The sequence below is a fragment of the Otolemur garnettii genome, unplaced genomic scaffold (assembly GCF_000181295.1).
Source record: "Otolemur garnettii isolate 467f Iridium unplaced genomic scaffold, OtoGar3 scaffold00042, whole genome shotgun sequence".
In the NCBI taxonomy this organism is placed as follows: Eukaryota; Metazoa; Chordata; class Mammalia; order Primates; family Galagidae; genus Otolemur; species Otolemur garnettii.
The window spans coordinates 913,278-931,154 of NW_003852437.1; the positions used below are offsets into that span (position 1 = coordinate 913,278).

Sequence of the window (17,877 nt, forward strand, 5' to 3'; positions counted from 1 at the left end):
GAAATAGTACTAAGTGCCCATCTTGCCACAGCTACTCCTGTGACAGTGCCCAGCACGTGATAGATTTGTAGTAGGGGCAGGAAATAGTACTAAGTGCCCATCTTGCCACAGCTACTCCTGTGACAGTGCTCAGCACATTATAGATTTCAAAATACATTGAATTGTACAAGCAAGAGGACGAGAGGGGCAAATAGCACTGTTGCTCCACACACCCGTGTGTTATTGGGTGTTATGATGAGAACTGAGATTGAAATAGATCGGGTCTTACTATCAAGTTACGTCGTAGCTGAAAATTTAAGTCTTACACAAATAACATATGAGAAATAATTTGAAAAGTTTAAGAAGTAATATATGAGCAATTAAAAAAAGAAATGTAATCCACGCTGAGTAATAATTACCCAGGGAAATAAAGATTCGCAGTAATGAAAGTTTGGGCTAATCTTATTGCCTTGGGTTAGGTCACTTAATCTCATGCAGTTTTTAGTAACAGTAGTCAGACATAGAATGCCATCAACTATATCTGAGATTTATTGTCATTAAATTTCTTCCTTTTCTTGTTGAACTTGATTTTCTTTTATCCACCTGCTGACTGTATGTATAAGTCACATCCAAGAGGAGAGATAATTTCAAAGACGAGGAATAAGGGCTTAAATCTCTGCAGGTGGTAAAGGGGCAGCCATCTTCCCATGGAAGGCGCTAATGTTACCGTCCTCTTTCACACAAAAGGAGGTGAGTAGGAAACGGTTAGCTAAACAATGATACAATTCCAGTATGTTTTTACGTTGTAATCCTCGGTATAAAACGCAGAGCCATTTTTTAGGAGGCCAAATGCCTTAACTATTAGGTGACTGGGTATCTTACAGAACCATTTCTTTGCGCTTGTCAGGAAACTGTGTAGGCTGCCGTTAAAAATATTTCATTCAACCACGAATATCTGGTTTAGGGTCAGAGAAACAGAGCTCTTTTCCTAGAAGCTGCATGATTCTGTAGCTAGCTGAGCCCCCACCTGTTTCATTCAATCCTGGCTGCTTTCCCAGAAGATGAATGAAAATGTCATATGGGATGAAATCAAACTTCTCAGTAATAATTCCTGCCAAACCACATTTACTGGTATTATTTCTATACTGTGACATTCACTAGTCAATCATAACAGGGAACAAAAGTAGTTTGTTACATGTGCTTAATGATTATGAACTGGGACCATCACGGTGTCCAGGCTTGATAATTTACTCTATGCCTTTTCTAAGCATTTAAACTTCCTAACATATTAAGATAGTTGAAATGCAATTGAAAGTCTGAGCTTTCAATTGCATTTTGGGAGAGCAGGTTACTAATCAATAATACCTGTTTTTATCCATGATCATCCTGAACCTCCAAGGCAGGGGTCCTCAAACTTTTTAAACAGGGGGCCAGTTCACTGTCCCTCAGACCGTTGGAGGGCTGGACTGCAGGCCTCGGGAGGGCTGCTAAGCAGGACAGGCAGCAGCAGCAAAAACAGCCAGTAGGTTGGATACATGTCCTAGGTGGGCCATAGTTTGAGGACGCCTGCTCCAAGGCATTCAGCAAAACTGGCTCCCTGGCCTCCAGTCCCCACACGGCTGTCTCCTTTTAATAATAAGCTCATACTAACATCTACATCATGCCCCACACTTTGTCAAAATAGTGACCAATGTTCATCTATTCCCTCTTATTTTCTATCTTCCTTGCAGTCAAGAGCATTTTAGTCTTGTCCTTCAATTTCCAGCCATTAGAGGGCAAGGCTGCTGCAGCTACCAGAGATCACTGAGACTTGTTTTGAGAGAGGCTGAGCGAAGCAAATATTTTTCCAATTACACCCTCTCTAATGCAATTTACATTTATTAGAAAAACTGCCAGCTATTTCATGTTAATATTAACATTTTCATAAGCACTTGCAATTAGCATTCAAGCTGAGATTCCAATAAATCTCTTAGATGTTTTACACTTACTTTTCCTGTCTTCAGACTTGGCAAAATATTTTGAAGAACACTTTTGGAGGTCATTCGGCCTTAGGGGAATTTATACTGTGTATGTAAAACAGTTGGGCAGAGAAAAAATATTACAAATGGCAAAGCAATTGAGGACAACTATAGAGAGGTATGCCAACTTCTGCAAAACCGGTGTAGGGTATGAAATTCAAAGTTTTAACACCGATAAATGGAGTCATTAGTTTTTCACTTTACATAAAACTTCGCCCCGTAGCTTCTTTGACGAGCAAGCTTCTTGACTGCATTTAAAGGACATTTCCTAACTGCATTTAAAGTGTAGTTCTGTTCATCTGCATCTTTTTCCTTAGCATTTCTACATCTTTGTATGAGTTGGCCTGCATTTAAAGAAGGCCACATGTCTCTTTGAAGCAATAGCAATGAATTCCAAGTGCCTTGTCAACCTTAATAGAAAGATGTCCATATGCTAAAATATTTTATTCATCAAAGTGCTCGCTGTTTTACTGCCTAAAGCATGGCTTCCTCAAATGAGATCTGAACTGCAGAGTATAATATACTCTTTGATTTCTGGATAATAAATATTATCCACTTCAACTCTGAAAGAAAAGTCTGACTTAAGACATACATGGAGTATTCCTAAATAAAACAAATATTGCACTCCAGCATCAGCCCTCTTTAAGGACATTTATTTGCATATTAAATATGCAAATTAAAAAGCCTAGCAAAAGTTTTAAGAGTAAGGCGCCTACACCTTTCTCCAAATGGGAAGAGACGCTTCTCTCAGTGAAAACAGCTCCTGTGGATACAGCCCAAACTGGAGGTTGTTAATTTCTTGGTATTTCTCAAATCTAGTGCATTTTGGCATCACTTGTGGAGCTTTTTATAAAGAATCCCCAAACCCAGGTTGCACCCTAGATCCATTAAAGCAGAATCTTCAGTTGTAGGACCCAGGCATCAGGAGTTTGTAAAGCCCACCAGGTGACTCCCATGAGTGGCTCGTGGTGGAGGCTGAGAACCACAGTCACTTTAGGAAATGTGAGCCACCTGCCCCTGCGCCCCATGGAGACACAGCTACAGCCATCCACTGACTTGTGCATGGGGTGGGAGGAACAGTGAGGAACTCCGCTGACAGGTGGCCAGTGGCAGGCGCCCGGCACCTGGCTGTGCTCTGGCAGCCCCAGTGGTGGGTGCTCCTCCAGGGGGATCTCACCTCCAGAGAGCAGGTCAGGAAAACGGATCGGGGCAGCCATCCGGTGGGAGGCTGCTCCCTCCCACCCCTGCATCTGCAGGGACATCTGAAGGAGAGCTTCACTGTCTCCAGCTCCTCACCCCCTTCGCCCCTCTGCTCCAGCCACGTGGCCCGTTCACCAGCGTAAGCCTGGAGCCCTCAGGCTTTTGCATACTTTCTAAAATGTCACTTCATCTGAAACAGTCCCTTCCTGCCGTCACCCTGAGCCTCACCTTGTCCTGTCCGTATCCTCCGCTAAGGACTCAGTGCCCACCTCTCTCATCTGAGAAGTCGCTTCTAATGACCCCAACTGTCCCGACTTCTTTCCTTGTGTCATTTCTCATACCGCATTGTCTATATCATTCTTTTGCTAATTAAACATGTCCCAGCCAATGACAACTCCAACAACTCCCGCCTGTCTGCACTGAGCTATGGTCTGCCCCAGTGCCTAGGGCATCACGTTGGGATCCTTCACCGCCAGCCAGGCAGCAAGCAGCTGGAAGGACAGTGACACGTCTCAGTAAATGCTCCCCGCCGCTGCCCCCAACCCCACCGGGAGCTGCTCCTCACACACGGTCCGTGTCCTTGGTGTGTCTCCTACTTGGCCGGCTGGCCTGTCTGCATCCACCTGAAGCCCTTCTCTACTCTGTATGTGGTAATGAAAGCGATTTTTTCCCACAAATGTAACAGTCCCCTGTTAACATGCCTTAATCCTTCAGTGGCTTCCAGGGATCTTCAGCAGGACCTGGGCAGCTGTCTGGGGTCCAGCCCCTGTCTCCCCCCATCACCGGACCCAGCTCTTTCCCTCCTCAGCTCTCCTTGCCACAGCCCCCCTGGTTCTTCCACTCATGGTCCTCCTTCCTGCCCCAGGGCCTTTGTACCTGCTGTTCCCTATGCCTGAATGCTCTCCTTCTCTTCTTGCCCTTCAGCTCTCAGTCTAACATTCACTGCTCTGACCTCCACGAATGCCTACATAGTGCCTGTCACATAGGAAGTACTAAATCAATATTTATTGAGAGAATGAGTAATGGATGGATGGGTCACTGATAGAAGGAGAAAAAGCAAAATGTGTGACTGGGCAGTGGGATCTGCAGACCAGGAGCAGGAACACCATAGTGTTGCATGGAAGCTTGCACAGTGCCGAGCAGCCAGGGGCTCCCCCACTTTGAGTGGAATGAGCCACAGGTCAGGATGCCTGTCCTGCCCACAGCCTTTTTGGTCCCCCTCTGCATGGACCTTGGCGACATTGCAGTAAACAAAATAATGGACCTCAGAGATGTCTATGTCCTAATCCCTGTTACCTTTATATGGCAAAAGGGATTTTGCAGATGTGACTAGAGTTATAGACCTTGAGAGGGGCAAGAGTATGGTGGATTATCTGGGTGGGCCAACGTAATGACATAAGTTCTTAAAAGTAGAGATTCCTGCTCACCTGGATTAGAGAAATGTGATGGAAGAGGAGAGATTTAAAGCATGAGAAGAACTCAACCCACAGGTGGTGGCTTTGAAGATGGAGGCAGCTGCCATGATCTAAGGAACATGGCCTTGAGAAAATGGAAATGGCCCTTGGCCAGTGGCCACCAGGAAAATGGGATCTCAGTTCTCTAAGCACAAGGAAATGGATTCTGTCCACCACCGGAGTGGGCAGGGACATGGACTTTCCCTTAGAGACTCTGGACAGGGGTGCAGCCCTGCCAACACCTTGAGCTTAGCCCAGTGACACCCATTTTGGGTTTCTGACCTATGGGATGTCAAGATAATAAATTTCTGTTGGTTATGCCACTGGGTGTGTGATCCATCATCAGAGCGGCAACGGGAGACTAGTGCAGGCACTTCACATACAGGTGGCCACATCCCGTCCTATCCATCTGACCATAGCAGGAAAGACACATGTCTCTGTGGCCCCTGAACATGATCTGTGAGGTACTGGACAGAGTGACTGACCGGGAGATTGAAGGGGAGCTGTAGAGGACAGCAGGCAGCTGGCAGGGAAGGCCACTGACAGAGGGGAGGGGACAGTCAGCTGCTGAGGGAGCTAGAAGCCCTGGGTAGCCTGGGCCACCAACACGCTTGCTGACTAGAACTGGTCCCAGTTCTCCACCACTTCCAGCTTGCCTGGCACACGGCTTATGTGCTTCCCATGGGGCCTGGCTCTGCCTGGCATTTCCTGGTCTTCCTTGGCTGCTGTGGGCCTTTTATCCCCAGTCCCATGTATCTCCTGATAATTCCCCTTTTATTTGTCCTTCCCTGGTCTGACCCTCCACCCTACCCCCCAGCCTTTCTGAGCTCGTAGTACTAGTCTGTGAGGGCAGTGGGGGTTGCTAATCCCTACACAGGGGGCTGTGAGGGTGGATGCCCTAATAACCATGGAAAGCACGCTGACCCGTGTGATAAGCCACACACATGCTACTGTTGTATCATGGCAGCCAAGTTCAGGCAGCAGCTGGTGGCATTCTATCCTCTCTCCAAAATCTCCAAATCCTTTTGTTGTCCCCTCTTCCTTCCCTGGCCCCTACCTCACCCAGCTTCTTCTGTTTGCCTGAAGCCCCTAGGGATACCCTCAGGTCTTGCTAACCTCTGGAGGTGGCCTTTCATCCTAAAATCACCTGTGATTCCTGCTTTAGCCATCCCAGGACAAATGGACTCCAAAGGCTGTCTCTGAAGTGGGGGCTCCTCCACCCGCTGCATCTCTGGACAGCTCACTTCAGCCTGGCAGAGCGCTGGGCTCAGGGGGGAGCCACTTTTGCTCAGATGACTTTATAACCCAGGGCCTATGCGAGCTTAGGTTTCCAAGTAAATAAACACGGGACAAATGTATGCCAACGGGCTGGGATCAAAACACATCTCCAGCTGTCGGGAACACACAGAGAAGCAGTTTCCTTAGAAATAAGTTCCCTGAGGGAAAGGGTCTAGTGAGGCAATTTGAGACCTCACCAGAGGCGGACATGAAGGTTCAGGGCCCAACATGTCCTGAGCCTCTTGCAAATAGCAGCCCGTGCTGGCTCAGGGGGAGAAGTTCCACGTCTATAGGAAAAAATGGTGCCTTCAGGTCACCTGGAGCCAAGGGCATGAGAGGATCAATGCTTAAGTGTGTTCTAGAGATTCAGATCTTCCAAAGCACTTCTGTGTAAGAATGTCAAGTTGACTTCCCCAACAACCCTGTGACACTGGCCTGGCAGATGTTATGGTCCCATTGTCCGGATGACACCAGAAAGGTTGGGAGAGGTTTTACTGGCCAAGTCACCCAGCTAGGGCAGCCAAGAGAGGAATAAAAGTGTATCATGCCCTAAGGCCCTAATGTGACTTGTAATTAGAAGCTAAATTTGGAAGAGTTGGAGATAAAAAGCATTTTCTTACCTTCCAAGATTTAGAAGGCAGAGATATTTACTGAAGCATTTAGAAAGCAGGCAATCCAAATCCCTTATTCATTTTCTCTCTTTAAGAAGAATGATGGTTTCATTCACAGGACACCCTTGGCTGGTCAGGACAGAGTGGAAATTTCCACACACCAGAATTTCATACGTATACTTCCAAAGTTAAAGGACATTCGGAGTCCAAAACTTTCAAGCAGTTTAAAATGCATAGCTTTCTGAAAACCTCTGCTGATTCTGGCCAATTTTCAGCCTTCTCCAGAATTCACCAGGGCCAACATGATTCACAGAATTCTTTATGAATTAAGAAGCTGTAAATTACGCATCTTTTCTTTTAAATATGCATTACTTTCCACGCTTTACAGCCAAGCAGAATACACAGTGTCACAGAGGCAGCCGGAGGGAACATTTTCTCCCCTTTCTTCCTGCTCTTCCAGCGGGGGTGGGGGGGAACGGTACAACTTGACACATTTCAGAGTTTGAAAGTGCAAAGTGCTATCTCTGCAGAATATTTCCCCAGGAGAGTTTCTAAGGCCAGGTTCTAAGCAAAGCGCGAGACTGAGTCACATGTGTAACTGGCAGAATAAAAATGACAGCACAACAAATCCACTTTCATGGAAGCTCAGAGTGTAGAAAAGGGAGTGGCTTTGGCAGGAACGAGCCTGCCTCCCTTGCTTGGAAATTACGACAGTTGCTTTTCATTAGAAGTCATTCAGCCTCATTAAGGACGGTATGTGTGCCAGGGAGTCTCCTACCCGGGTAATAAAGGAACCTGGACCCATCTGGAGAAGAGTCTCAGGTGCTGAGATGCATCCAAGCGTGCTCAGAGGACTGTCACCCCCAAACCAGAGGCAGCCACCTCCCTACTGGGAAGCCAGTGGCTCTGGACAAAGAGAATGAGCCTAAGACAACGACCTTTTCAGGTGATGGTCACTCTAAGTTGAATTTGTTGTCTGGACTAGCACTAATTTATTTAAAAATTATTTTCCAGTAAATGCAAACGAAAACCAGTTTGGAAAGAAACTGAGAGTTTTAGGAGAGCTAGTTGTTTCCAGAAAATACGGGGGATAGTTAAAAAATGCTTGAATACTTGAAAATAAATTGCTATGACAGCAACGTCTTTGTTAGACAAACGGTGTTCATAAAATGATTTTGTTTAAAAAGCAGGGAACCTGGCCCAGGGTTTTTCTCCCCATAAGAGACCTTACATCTAAGGCCTTACATCTAAGACCTTATATCTGAGGTCCAAGTGGGCAGTGGAGGGGCCCTTACCCCACCTGGGCACACAGGCCTGTCCCCACACCTGTAAAGCGACAGTGGCCCTCAAATCCTAGGATCTCTTCCCACTTCCCATTTTCTTCCAAATCACTGGGCAGCACAAGATGATATTTCTTCACCCTCAGAGCTGAGGCCTCCTCTCAGCTGTATGCTAAGCAGCTCTGCAAGGCTCGGGGCCAGGAGCAGAACTGCCCCATTTTTGGCAACTGGGTAAAGCAAGGGGCTTCAGAGCACTGGATCTAGAATAATGTGGAAAATTGGTAGATGCAGTTCAGGCCAGCACCTGAGGCCCTGTGCGTGCAGTGTGCAGGGAGGGGCCTCCGTGCATGGTTCCCAAGGGGGTGGTGTGTGTGGCCTGGTCAGCACCCCTTGAAGGACCGGCCTATGGGCACAGCCCTGCTGAGGAGACAGCCATCTCCTCACAGCTGCCGATGGCCCGCTGAGACACAAACAACACCCTCTTTTGAATAAACAACTCCCCACCCAGGCTTGCCAAAATGAGGACGGGCTCTTCTCAAAGGGAGCAATTTTATTTCAAGGGTCTAATGGAACCAAGGAGATACAATAAAAAGTTGCAGCTATTAAAAAAAAAAAAAAGCAATAGACCATCTTCTTTCAAATAAACAAACTATCCTTTGAACAAGAAAACAGCCTTCTAATGGGTCAGGCTGGGGCCAGGTTGTGAAAGAGTTATGTCCCCTGCCCCAGGCCCTCCTCCTCCCTATCCCAGCTCCCTAGTTTTCTGCTCTGCAGCCTTGGGGAGCCTGGTGCCACCCTGCTGGGTCTTTGCCAAGCATTTATCAGCTGAGCTCATCTGACATAGAGCCTTCCAGAACACAGTGCTTACTTTTGGACAGGGGCCTACCAATCTCTAAGGCTAGAATTCCAGGCAGGGAAATTTCCCTAGAATTTCTTGAGTCACATCATAAAGGCAGTTATCAGCTCTTCAAAAATACAGGACTTGCTTCCACCACCAACTTTTAACATTTTATAAGCTTAAAAAACTTCAACCGTGATTTTTACTCTTTCTTTTGTGCAACTTTTGTCTCTAACAGTTACAACTTGTTATTTGTGTGAACGTGAGAAGGCTGTGTTACAAGGAATGAGCCACAGGACTGTGGAAAAAAAGAAGCTTGATAAAGTGGAGAAACTTGAGCGAATTCCCCTGAACTCTTACATTAATATTTGACTGGTATTCCTAAGATCTGTTTCCATAGCAGTGGTTTTTCAGTATTTTCTGCTATCATTTGGTTCCAATTTTCTTAGTGTTAGGACTGAATCAGAACTTTGAGTGATAATCTTGATTAAATGGAAGGTACTGATTATAAAAGAACACATACATTTATTAATCAAAATTCAAAATTAATAGATAATTTGAGAAGACATCATCCCTCTATGAAGTGGTTCTATACTTGGAATACATACCTGTCACACATAAAAATCACAAAGCTATATTCATAATAGATAATTTAAAGAAAAAGATTAGGTCTTTTGCCATTTTAAATATATATACCATCTAAATATTTCACCAAAGCCTTAGGTAGCTGAACAAACGGAAAGACATTTTTCTTCTCCGGGACTCAAAACCTAGCACTAAAGACTAGAAAATCACTTGAGGGGGGTTCTTTTAGGAGCTGGGTCATCTGGAGCAAGTTTTCACTGGTCCAAACTTCCTCCGTGAGGAAGTGCCCTCTCCACACTGAGCTCCCTGGAGGAGCCATGGGGGAAGGCCATGGACGGGGAGGGGGCAGCTCCCAGGGGCCGGGAGAGAACAGCCCTGGCAGGCCTGGGACTTACCAGATAGCGCTCCTCCTGCCGCATGCTGGGCGTGCGGATCATGTGATTCTGTTCCCCTCTCCAGTCTCCAAAGCGACGGAAAAAATAGTTAGATAGGAACCGGTTGACGGGGTCTCTAATGATGTTGATGTAGACAGGCTGGTCTCCTCCAAACCTAACACACAAACATGAAGCTCGTTACAACCCGGCACTTCTGCAGGGAAACAGGGCCTACGTGGACAATGTCTCCCCTCTAGGTAACTTTATTATCAGAGGATGACCCCATGAGCTAAGGTGCCAATGAACGCTTTAAGAAACAAGTGGTGTTTCCCAATGGGCATTTTTAGTTACTATCAGGCAGGACCATGTTCTTTGTAAATGTAGAGACAAAAATGTTGTTTGATTTCTCACTAGGCAATCAGTTTCTTTTTGTTTTTTCTTTTTTAGAGACAGGGTCTCACTCTGTCACCCAGGCTAGAGTGCAGTGATGTCATCATAGCTCACTGCAGCCTCAAACTCCTGGGCTCAGGCAATCCTTGTGCCTCAGCCTCCCAAGGCTATGCCACCATGCCTGCCTAAAATTTTAATAATTTTTTGTAGAGATGGGGTCTCTCTGTATTGCCTAGGCTAGTCTCAAACTCCTGGCCTCAAACTATCCTCCCACCTTGGCCTCCTCAAGTGCCAGGATGACAGGTGTGAGCCACTGTGCCCAGCATGGCTGTAGGTTTCCTGGGGACAGGGCCATGTTCTATGGGACTTTGTGCTCCCAGTGGCTAATGCAGAAACTTGGCATGCACTTGCCCTGCAGCGCGTGTAGTTCTCCTACTTTATAATTCTACACTGTGGTCCCGGGTAGCCAATCTTTATTGAGTGTGCACTGTTTACCTTTCTAAATACTTTATGTGACCAACTCACTGAAGCCCCACAACACCTTAATGAAATAGTAACTGTAATAATCCGCATTTATACCTGTGGAAACTGAGACAGGGAGCAGGTGAATAATTTGTGACTGAGTCAGGATATGAACCCAGGTGGTCTGGCTCCAGAATCTATGCTCTTAATTACAGAAAGGTGATATCCAGAGTTGCAGTAAGTAGCAAAACGTAATAATGTACAGGATATTAAGAACAAGTAATGGGGAGTGGTTTCAGATAAAAATAAAACAGCCAGGGGTTCCATTTTAATTTCTTGCACAAAAAGATGAGACAGGTGCTGGCCCAAGAGCAAGGTCTTCCTCGGGCAAAGTGATTAGATTGGCTAAATTTTTCTCAACAATCTCCACGCCCCCATCTCTTTGCACTTGGAAAAGCAGAGGCCCTGAGGAGTCTGGGGAGGGCACCTCAATTTCTGGGCAGAGGCTAGACTCTGGCAACTTCCTGAGGCTGCTGCAGGCTTTGCTACCCCTATGACCTTGTGACCTTCTCATGGGGGTGTCCAGCCTCTGTCAGGGAGAAGAAAGAACTCGGAGAAAACAAACTGGCTGGATCCTGCCACTGCCTCTCTCCAGTTGAGCCCAGCCTGGAGCCACAGCCACATCCTGCACCCATTAATACCTATGCAAGTATTCACCCCACCCCTTGTGTCCCAGGCCCTCTGTCCCACTGTACTGACATTTCTGTCTGTCCCATCCGACTGTGAGCCTCTGCAGCTAGGAGGAGCCCAGAATAGTGGTGGCACACAGCAGGGGTTTAACAAATGCCGACTGAATGAAGAATAGAGTGCCAAGGTGTCTGCTTCTCAGTCTTAGATTCCTGCCAGTATCACTGGGCTCTGTCATCCAAGGACAGGAGACATCACAAGTCACCAATCCTTTCTGGGTATAATTCATATAATGCTGTCCCCAGTTTATCTGCATTTTTAAAGAGAATCTTCAGAGAGAAGAATCCAAAGAAACAAACAAAAAAAAACGATGACAGTGGAATTTCAGGCCCCAGGATGTACGAATGATATTGTGGGTCCCTCAAATCTTACTACGTTGGAAAACACACTGCTCAAGGGTAAGCCTAGCCTTGCCAATAAGGATCCCCTTTTTTATTTCTGGTTAACGTGAGGGCACATACAAGCAGGTGCCACTGTCTGCATTAGTAAGGTAAAGTCAAAGTTGTAGTTGTGCCCTTCCCACGGGTGAGCCATACATCTGCACCCACCAGGTTCCCATGGTTCCTGCACCCATGGTTCCCACCAGGAAGGGACCTGCTTCCCCTTCTCCCCCTTCTTGGATTTAACTGAGTGTTTCTTTCCTGTGTGCATGTTGTTGTTAGTCTACACGTTTTAAATTAGTATTGAGTACATGCAATGCGTATTTTTCCACTCTTGTGATACTTTGCAAATCCTGTCAGTTCATAGACATATACAAGGTGGCATCGTGCATCTGGATGAACAACTGACTGGAGCCCCGGGCGTTATCTGTGCCCACCACCAGCTAGCCACCACATGCATCCTAGACTTATCATCCTCCTTTAATTAAATTGGCTTTCATATCTATGATACACAGTGACTGAAGTAATCACCCCAGGGACTAGGAAGAAGCAGCATGCATACCAAATAAGAATGTAATTAGCCCTGCAAAAATTGCATCATGCTTTTAAAAACCTCAAATGTACTTTTTACTTTTATGTGAGGAGTGACCACTGGTGCTAATTAGCAGAACCTCCCCAGCCACATGAGTGAAGGTACAGTTTCCCACTAGCCCACAGTTCTCAGCCTGTCCACTGCCCGTCCACCTCCTCCCATCAACTGCTATTAATGAAAGGCCTGACAAAGCCTGTTTCCTATGGATGACCTGCTCCTATCTGTATGATATAACCCAACGCAAAATTTCCAGATGAATTTTCCAAAACAGAAGTTTTAATAACTTTATGGTTCTGTTTCAGATGATATGATAGCTTCTCTCTAGAAATTTCTAAGGATGAGAGAGAGGAGTCTGATCTTTATTTCTCCTGTTCAAACAGGCAGTAGTAATAATGGTTTCAGGCTGCCAGCTCTCCTTATCCTTTCTGTATACACCCCTATTGCTCAAACTGGGAAAAATTTCAGATGGTGTACCAGTTATACAAGAGGCCAGACCACCACACCATTAGAGCAAACCATGTGTTCTCCTCATGCTCATTCATCCTCTTTCAGGACCAGTATTTTTTAACTCAGGTCAGAGTTCTTGGTCACCCTTATAAGCGTCTGGGTTATCTGAACCTTCTGTTTACTGATGACTCCATTCTCAGGGTGAGAATACTGAGTGTGGATGACCTGCTGCTGTTTGTATAATGTAACCTAAAGCACAATTTCCAGATTAATTTGGACTTTGGAATTATAATTCAAATTTGGAAAATTAATAGTTTGTACCCTACCATCCCAGGCACCAAAACATTCCGGCTTAGTTTTAAAACTCTTGAGAGAAGATTTTGCAGCCTCCCTGTGAATCCATCCTACTGGTCGACCTGACAGTGGTGGAGTCTTTGTTACGCCAGCCAACATTTTTCATCTTCCTTTTATGCACCCTTCCTTCTATCTGAACCATCTGACACAAAGGATTAGCTTCTCGTGTGCTCCTACAACTTTTAGCCTTTTCAGCTTCAATTTTCATTCCTTGAACTATTTTTTTTTTTTTTTTGGTTTCTTTTAAAACTTCCTTTGGCTTTTGTCCTAAGATTTATTGCCCTTCATTTTATAATTTATAATTTGGTCTTTTTTGAGCACTAAAAAATTGTGGTGACGATAGCTGATCCCATGGGCTGTGCATACCCTAGAGAGCAGAAAGTTGGGGCATACTTTGTTTTTCCCTTAACAAAACACCTTCTGTCCCTTGGTCACCACAACTACAACTGCATAGTTGAAGCTCTCCTTTAAGCCATCCTAAAAAAGCAGGTCCTACCAATTAATGTGACATTTGTTCCCAGGTCATTATTTACTGACTATGTAATCACCTCTGTGAGTGCAAACTGATCATATTCTTTTAATTTTTGTTTTTATTGATTATTTTTTAACGAGAAGATAAAGATCAAGAACAGGACAGAATTCACTGGAAATAATAACTACACGGTTCTCCTCTGGGGGAGGCATTTCTCAATATCTCATCCTGAGCGTTTTCATCAACATCCTCTGCCCCATCTTGCTACTTCAGCCAACACGCCAGCATCAGTCACCTCTTTAACAGCTACACCAAGCACTTGAGCAAAAAATCCAGGTATACTTTCATCAAAGTGCTCAAGGCATTCTTTCTATACAATCAAAAAATCCTGCGTATCTTAAATCAAGACTTAAGACCAGAAGCATTCTGGAGCACTAAGACTGTTTGGTCCTCCTCCTACAACAGGGAACAGTTTTTAAAAGTGCATCTTCTCCTTCTTTTTTAAAATCATGGTAAAATATTTATGACATAAAATGTACCCTTTTCTCCATTTTTAGGTGTGCAAGTCAATGGCCCTTAGTACACTTCCAGTGTTGTGTGACCACCACAACTACGCATCTCTAGAACTCTCACAACACCCCAAACTGAAAGTCTGTATCCATTAAACAACAACAACAACAACAAATCCCTTTCCTCTTCCCCAACCACCCTCTGCTGAAAGTCTTTTACTCTCTGGCCTGGATGTAGCGGTTATGTGTGTGTGTTGCTACCTACATTAAAAGATGAAAAGTACCACAGGCCAGAGGCCCAAGCTTTCATCCCTGTCAGTGAGGGAGGAAGACTCTTGGAGGTGAGAGGAAGCCATCATGAAAAAAGATACAATCGTATGAGGGGCAGCGTGAGGAGATATCTGAGGACGGTATCACCTCACACTGGGAGGGGTTCAAGGGTCTTTTTCTGAGAACACGCCTGTCTCGCAGCAAGGGGAGCCCTGGGCAGTTACTGGGGCAGGCCCAAGCCAGGCAGGGCAGGGTCTGCCTTGACCTCACACCCAGGCAGTAGATACTTCTGTCTTCTCTGCCCCATCACAGAACACAAGCATGTCTGCTATCTGGCCTGTCCTGAGGCAGGAGAGGTGGAAGCAGTTGGTGGGGGGACGCTGAGATACATGGGGGAGGGACGAGTGGCTGACAGGACACAGAATAAACAGAGGATGGGATGGGCTGAGGGAAAGTCCAGATTACACTTGTCCTTGAGGGGCCAACACAGCGCGTGGGCTGTGCAGCGGCAGTGATCTACCCACTGGGGACAGAAAGGCAGAAACAAGACGGCGAGAGTGCCCTGCCAGGAGGGCCAGGAGTCCCACAGCGTTGTCACAGGACACACAGAGAGAAAACTCTCACTCCCAAATGCCGCCTTTGTGCCGTGTTTAAGGAGGTAGACATAGTGCTACCATTTTTATTTTGATGTTCTCTTCAAAGCATCAGGCTTCAGTCACATTATGAAATATTCAAAGGGCATAGTATTAAAATGGACTGCTTTGCCAATAAGAATGAAAAACAAAATCAACATTCATGAATAAAATGTACAAACCAAAGTGAGTTCTGAAATTAGGAGAATCTGATTTGTTTTTGTTAAATACCACCACCAGGAGGGACAGATTTTGTTTACAAATTTCTGATGTGAAAAACATTCCTCCCCTCAGTAACTAAGATCTCAATGGCGAGGAGGAGAGAGTGTGCCCACAACACCTCCCTGGCACATCACACCCCACCTGCTCCTTGGGTGACTGATGGATCTGGACTCTTGTGTTTTTGCAAGTTAGTGTTAGCGCTGGAGCCACCCGCTGAGATACTCGGATAAAATAGAAATGGAAACAGAGGAAGGTGAGGGGCTTCCTGGGAGGAAAAGAGAATGATGTGAAAAAGGTGCCGAGAAGTGGTGGCTGAAGTTATTTGGCCCACTGGTATCTCTCGTACGCACTGGGGCTATTTTTACAACACTGAGCTCTGAAGGCAAAATGTCTTAAAGTCTCTTTGCAAGAGCCCAGTTGTTGGGGGGGAGGGGGAAGGTGAAGGGAGATGTAGATGGGAAAAAGAATGACCCCCCACTTCCAAAAAGCTTAGAAAACAAACACGGGGAGGGGGCAAATTGAACTGTGGTCTGTCCTAAGTCTTTCCAACGTGTGGATCTAAGACGTATTGGAAGGAATACTGTGAATATCAGAAGGTTGAGCTTTTCCAAACATTGCATCCTAAAGTTACTTTGGAAGCTGGAAAAACACACATCAAGCCACGGTAAACAAACATTACAGACCCACCTTAAATGTCACAAAGGGTGGCAGCATCTTTTAGGACAGTGGTTCTCAACCTGTGGGTCACAACCCACAGGAACTGTATTAAAGGGCCACAGCATTAGGAAGGTTGAGAACCACTGTTTTGGGATAAAGTAGCTTTGATTCCATTCTCCAGGTAGTCCAGGTGAATAATGTTTGTTTGACCCGAATTTCCAGGGAGTTCAAACACCGTGCGAAAGAGTGACCTGGTGTAAAACCCAGTGGACCCAGATACCCAGGGCTGAGATCTCTGCTGAGCAGCTGTGCTCATGTGGCCTGGCAGGAAACCTTCCCAGAGACCACGACAGAACCCCCTGTTGGTCTGATTCTGTTGCTTCACATCCTGGGATCAGTACAACTGGATATGACCAAACGGTTCTTCCTAACCCTGGAAAGGGAGAAGGAAGGGGCAGAACCAGAAGGCTAATGATGAAAACCTGAACTCAACCAGCTACTCAATCTCCCCAAGCTCACAGGACAGTATTTTAGATCATCTCAGTGTCTAAATTTCCAGGGAAAAAGGCCATTTTAATGGAAACAAAGACATCAAGGGCAATTAGTTCTGGGATAAGACCATACTTTCAGGAGTTCAGAACATCTGTGTGCCAATGAAGGTGTGGGAGAGATGGGCTCTCCGAGGCTGCTCTGGGCCTTGCTGCCGTTAACCACGTGTCATCACCGTGCTCTGCTGATGACAAATGGCAGCAGAGAATATCTGTGGCAGCATCAGTTCTTCTCACAGTAACCTCAGTGTCCAGAAACAGCCTGCCAGCAGTCGTAACAGTAGGTTTCTTAAGAGCAAATTCATTATCTTTACACCTTACAATTCAAAATATGTCTAGAACTCGTTTTTTAAAGTACGTTAAGTCCCTCTCAACAAGTCCCAGCTTAGTTGTTTTTCTCAGTCAGTTGTATACTTGGGGACTTTCTTTGTATGCCTGCAGTTTGTATAAATGACAAACTTAATTTTCCTTAAATAATCTATTTCCTTAAGAAAGGATAAGCTGATGTGTAAGGTCCAGGCCCTGTGAGCGTAACTATGGTGTTGTCAGTATCAGAGTTCAGCTTCTCATTCTATTCATTTTTTATGGAAGTCCCTGGAATGTGGGGTGGGAAGAGAAGTGGGGAGATTGCACCCACAGAGGCAGGTGGACTTTTTAAAGGAGAAACTCTAGGCAGGCCAGTCTCCAGCTGTTCCTGCTCAGCTCCGCCTGCCAGTCCATTCCAGCTGTGCTCACTTCTGGGCTTCACTGACTGGTCCAGCCTTTGCTTTTCCTGGGCCTTTCCCTTTATTTGCCTGAAGCTGATGCATCGCTCACATCCCAGCAGACTTCTTCCAGGCGGGGAGGGTCCTGCTGACCACCTCCCCTGGAGAAGAACTGTGACTGCCTCTCACCTTCCTCACCCTCTTATGGAAGAAGAACGTGCAGTTTCCTGAAGGCAAGGGAGATATTAGTGTTCACTGCAGAAGCCCCGGGTCTAAGGCAGTGCACGGAAACAAGGGGGACTCTGTAAACGTGCATTTAATTTAACAAAATGGAACTGAGGGAGGAGAAACAGAGTCTGGCCCTGCCCTCAAGGGTTGCCATAGAAACACAGTCAGGAGCTAAACGGTGGGCTCAGAAATGCCTTTCCAAATGCCACTTTGAATATGTAACATCCTCCTCCCGGAGGGCCTTTCCTTCATGACTTCAGAGCATCCCTACCAGGTAGGGGTGAGCAGGGACTGTCCCTATTTTACAGAGGGAAGAAGAGAGACCCTGGAGAAGTGGAATGATGTGCTTAGGATCATGGCCGGTGCAAAGGCAAGCCCTGCTGCCTGGAGGTCCTGACTGCCAGACCAGCACAGCTTTCTGCAGGCATGGTGCTTCTAAAAGGCATCTGTCAATTCTTTTTCCTCCAGAATTAAAGCAATCATGATTAAATTCCTGTGCCTGAATCTAACAATAGAATATGGCCGCCAGGTTGTGCTCTGCCCATCCCATTAACACACTGACTTTGGCAGAAGTGTTTTACAATTATTAAAATTCGTTGTACTGCAATTTGTTTGGCTGTAAAGATTTGTCCTCTAAAGGAAGAAA

The 17,877-nt window shown here is 45.9% G+C and overlaps 1 protein-coding gene across 1 annotated transcript in view; it reads right to left on the reverse strand.

Annotated features, from left to right (window-relative positions):
* Positions 1-17,877, reverse strand: part of UST (uronyl 2-sulfotransferase) — a 276,736-nt gene that overhangs the window by 82,627 nt on the left and 176,232 nt on the right. Inside the window, exon 5 of the mRNA XM_003790259.3 lies at positions 9,639-9,792. Coding sequence (XP_003790307.1) covers positions 9,639-9,792 — 154 coding nt within the window. The remainder of the gene's footprint in view (positions 1-9,638; positions 9,793-17,877) is intronic.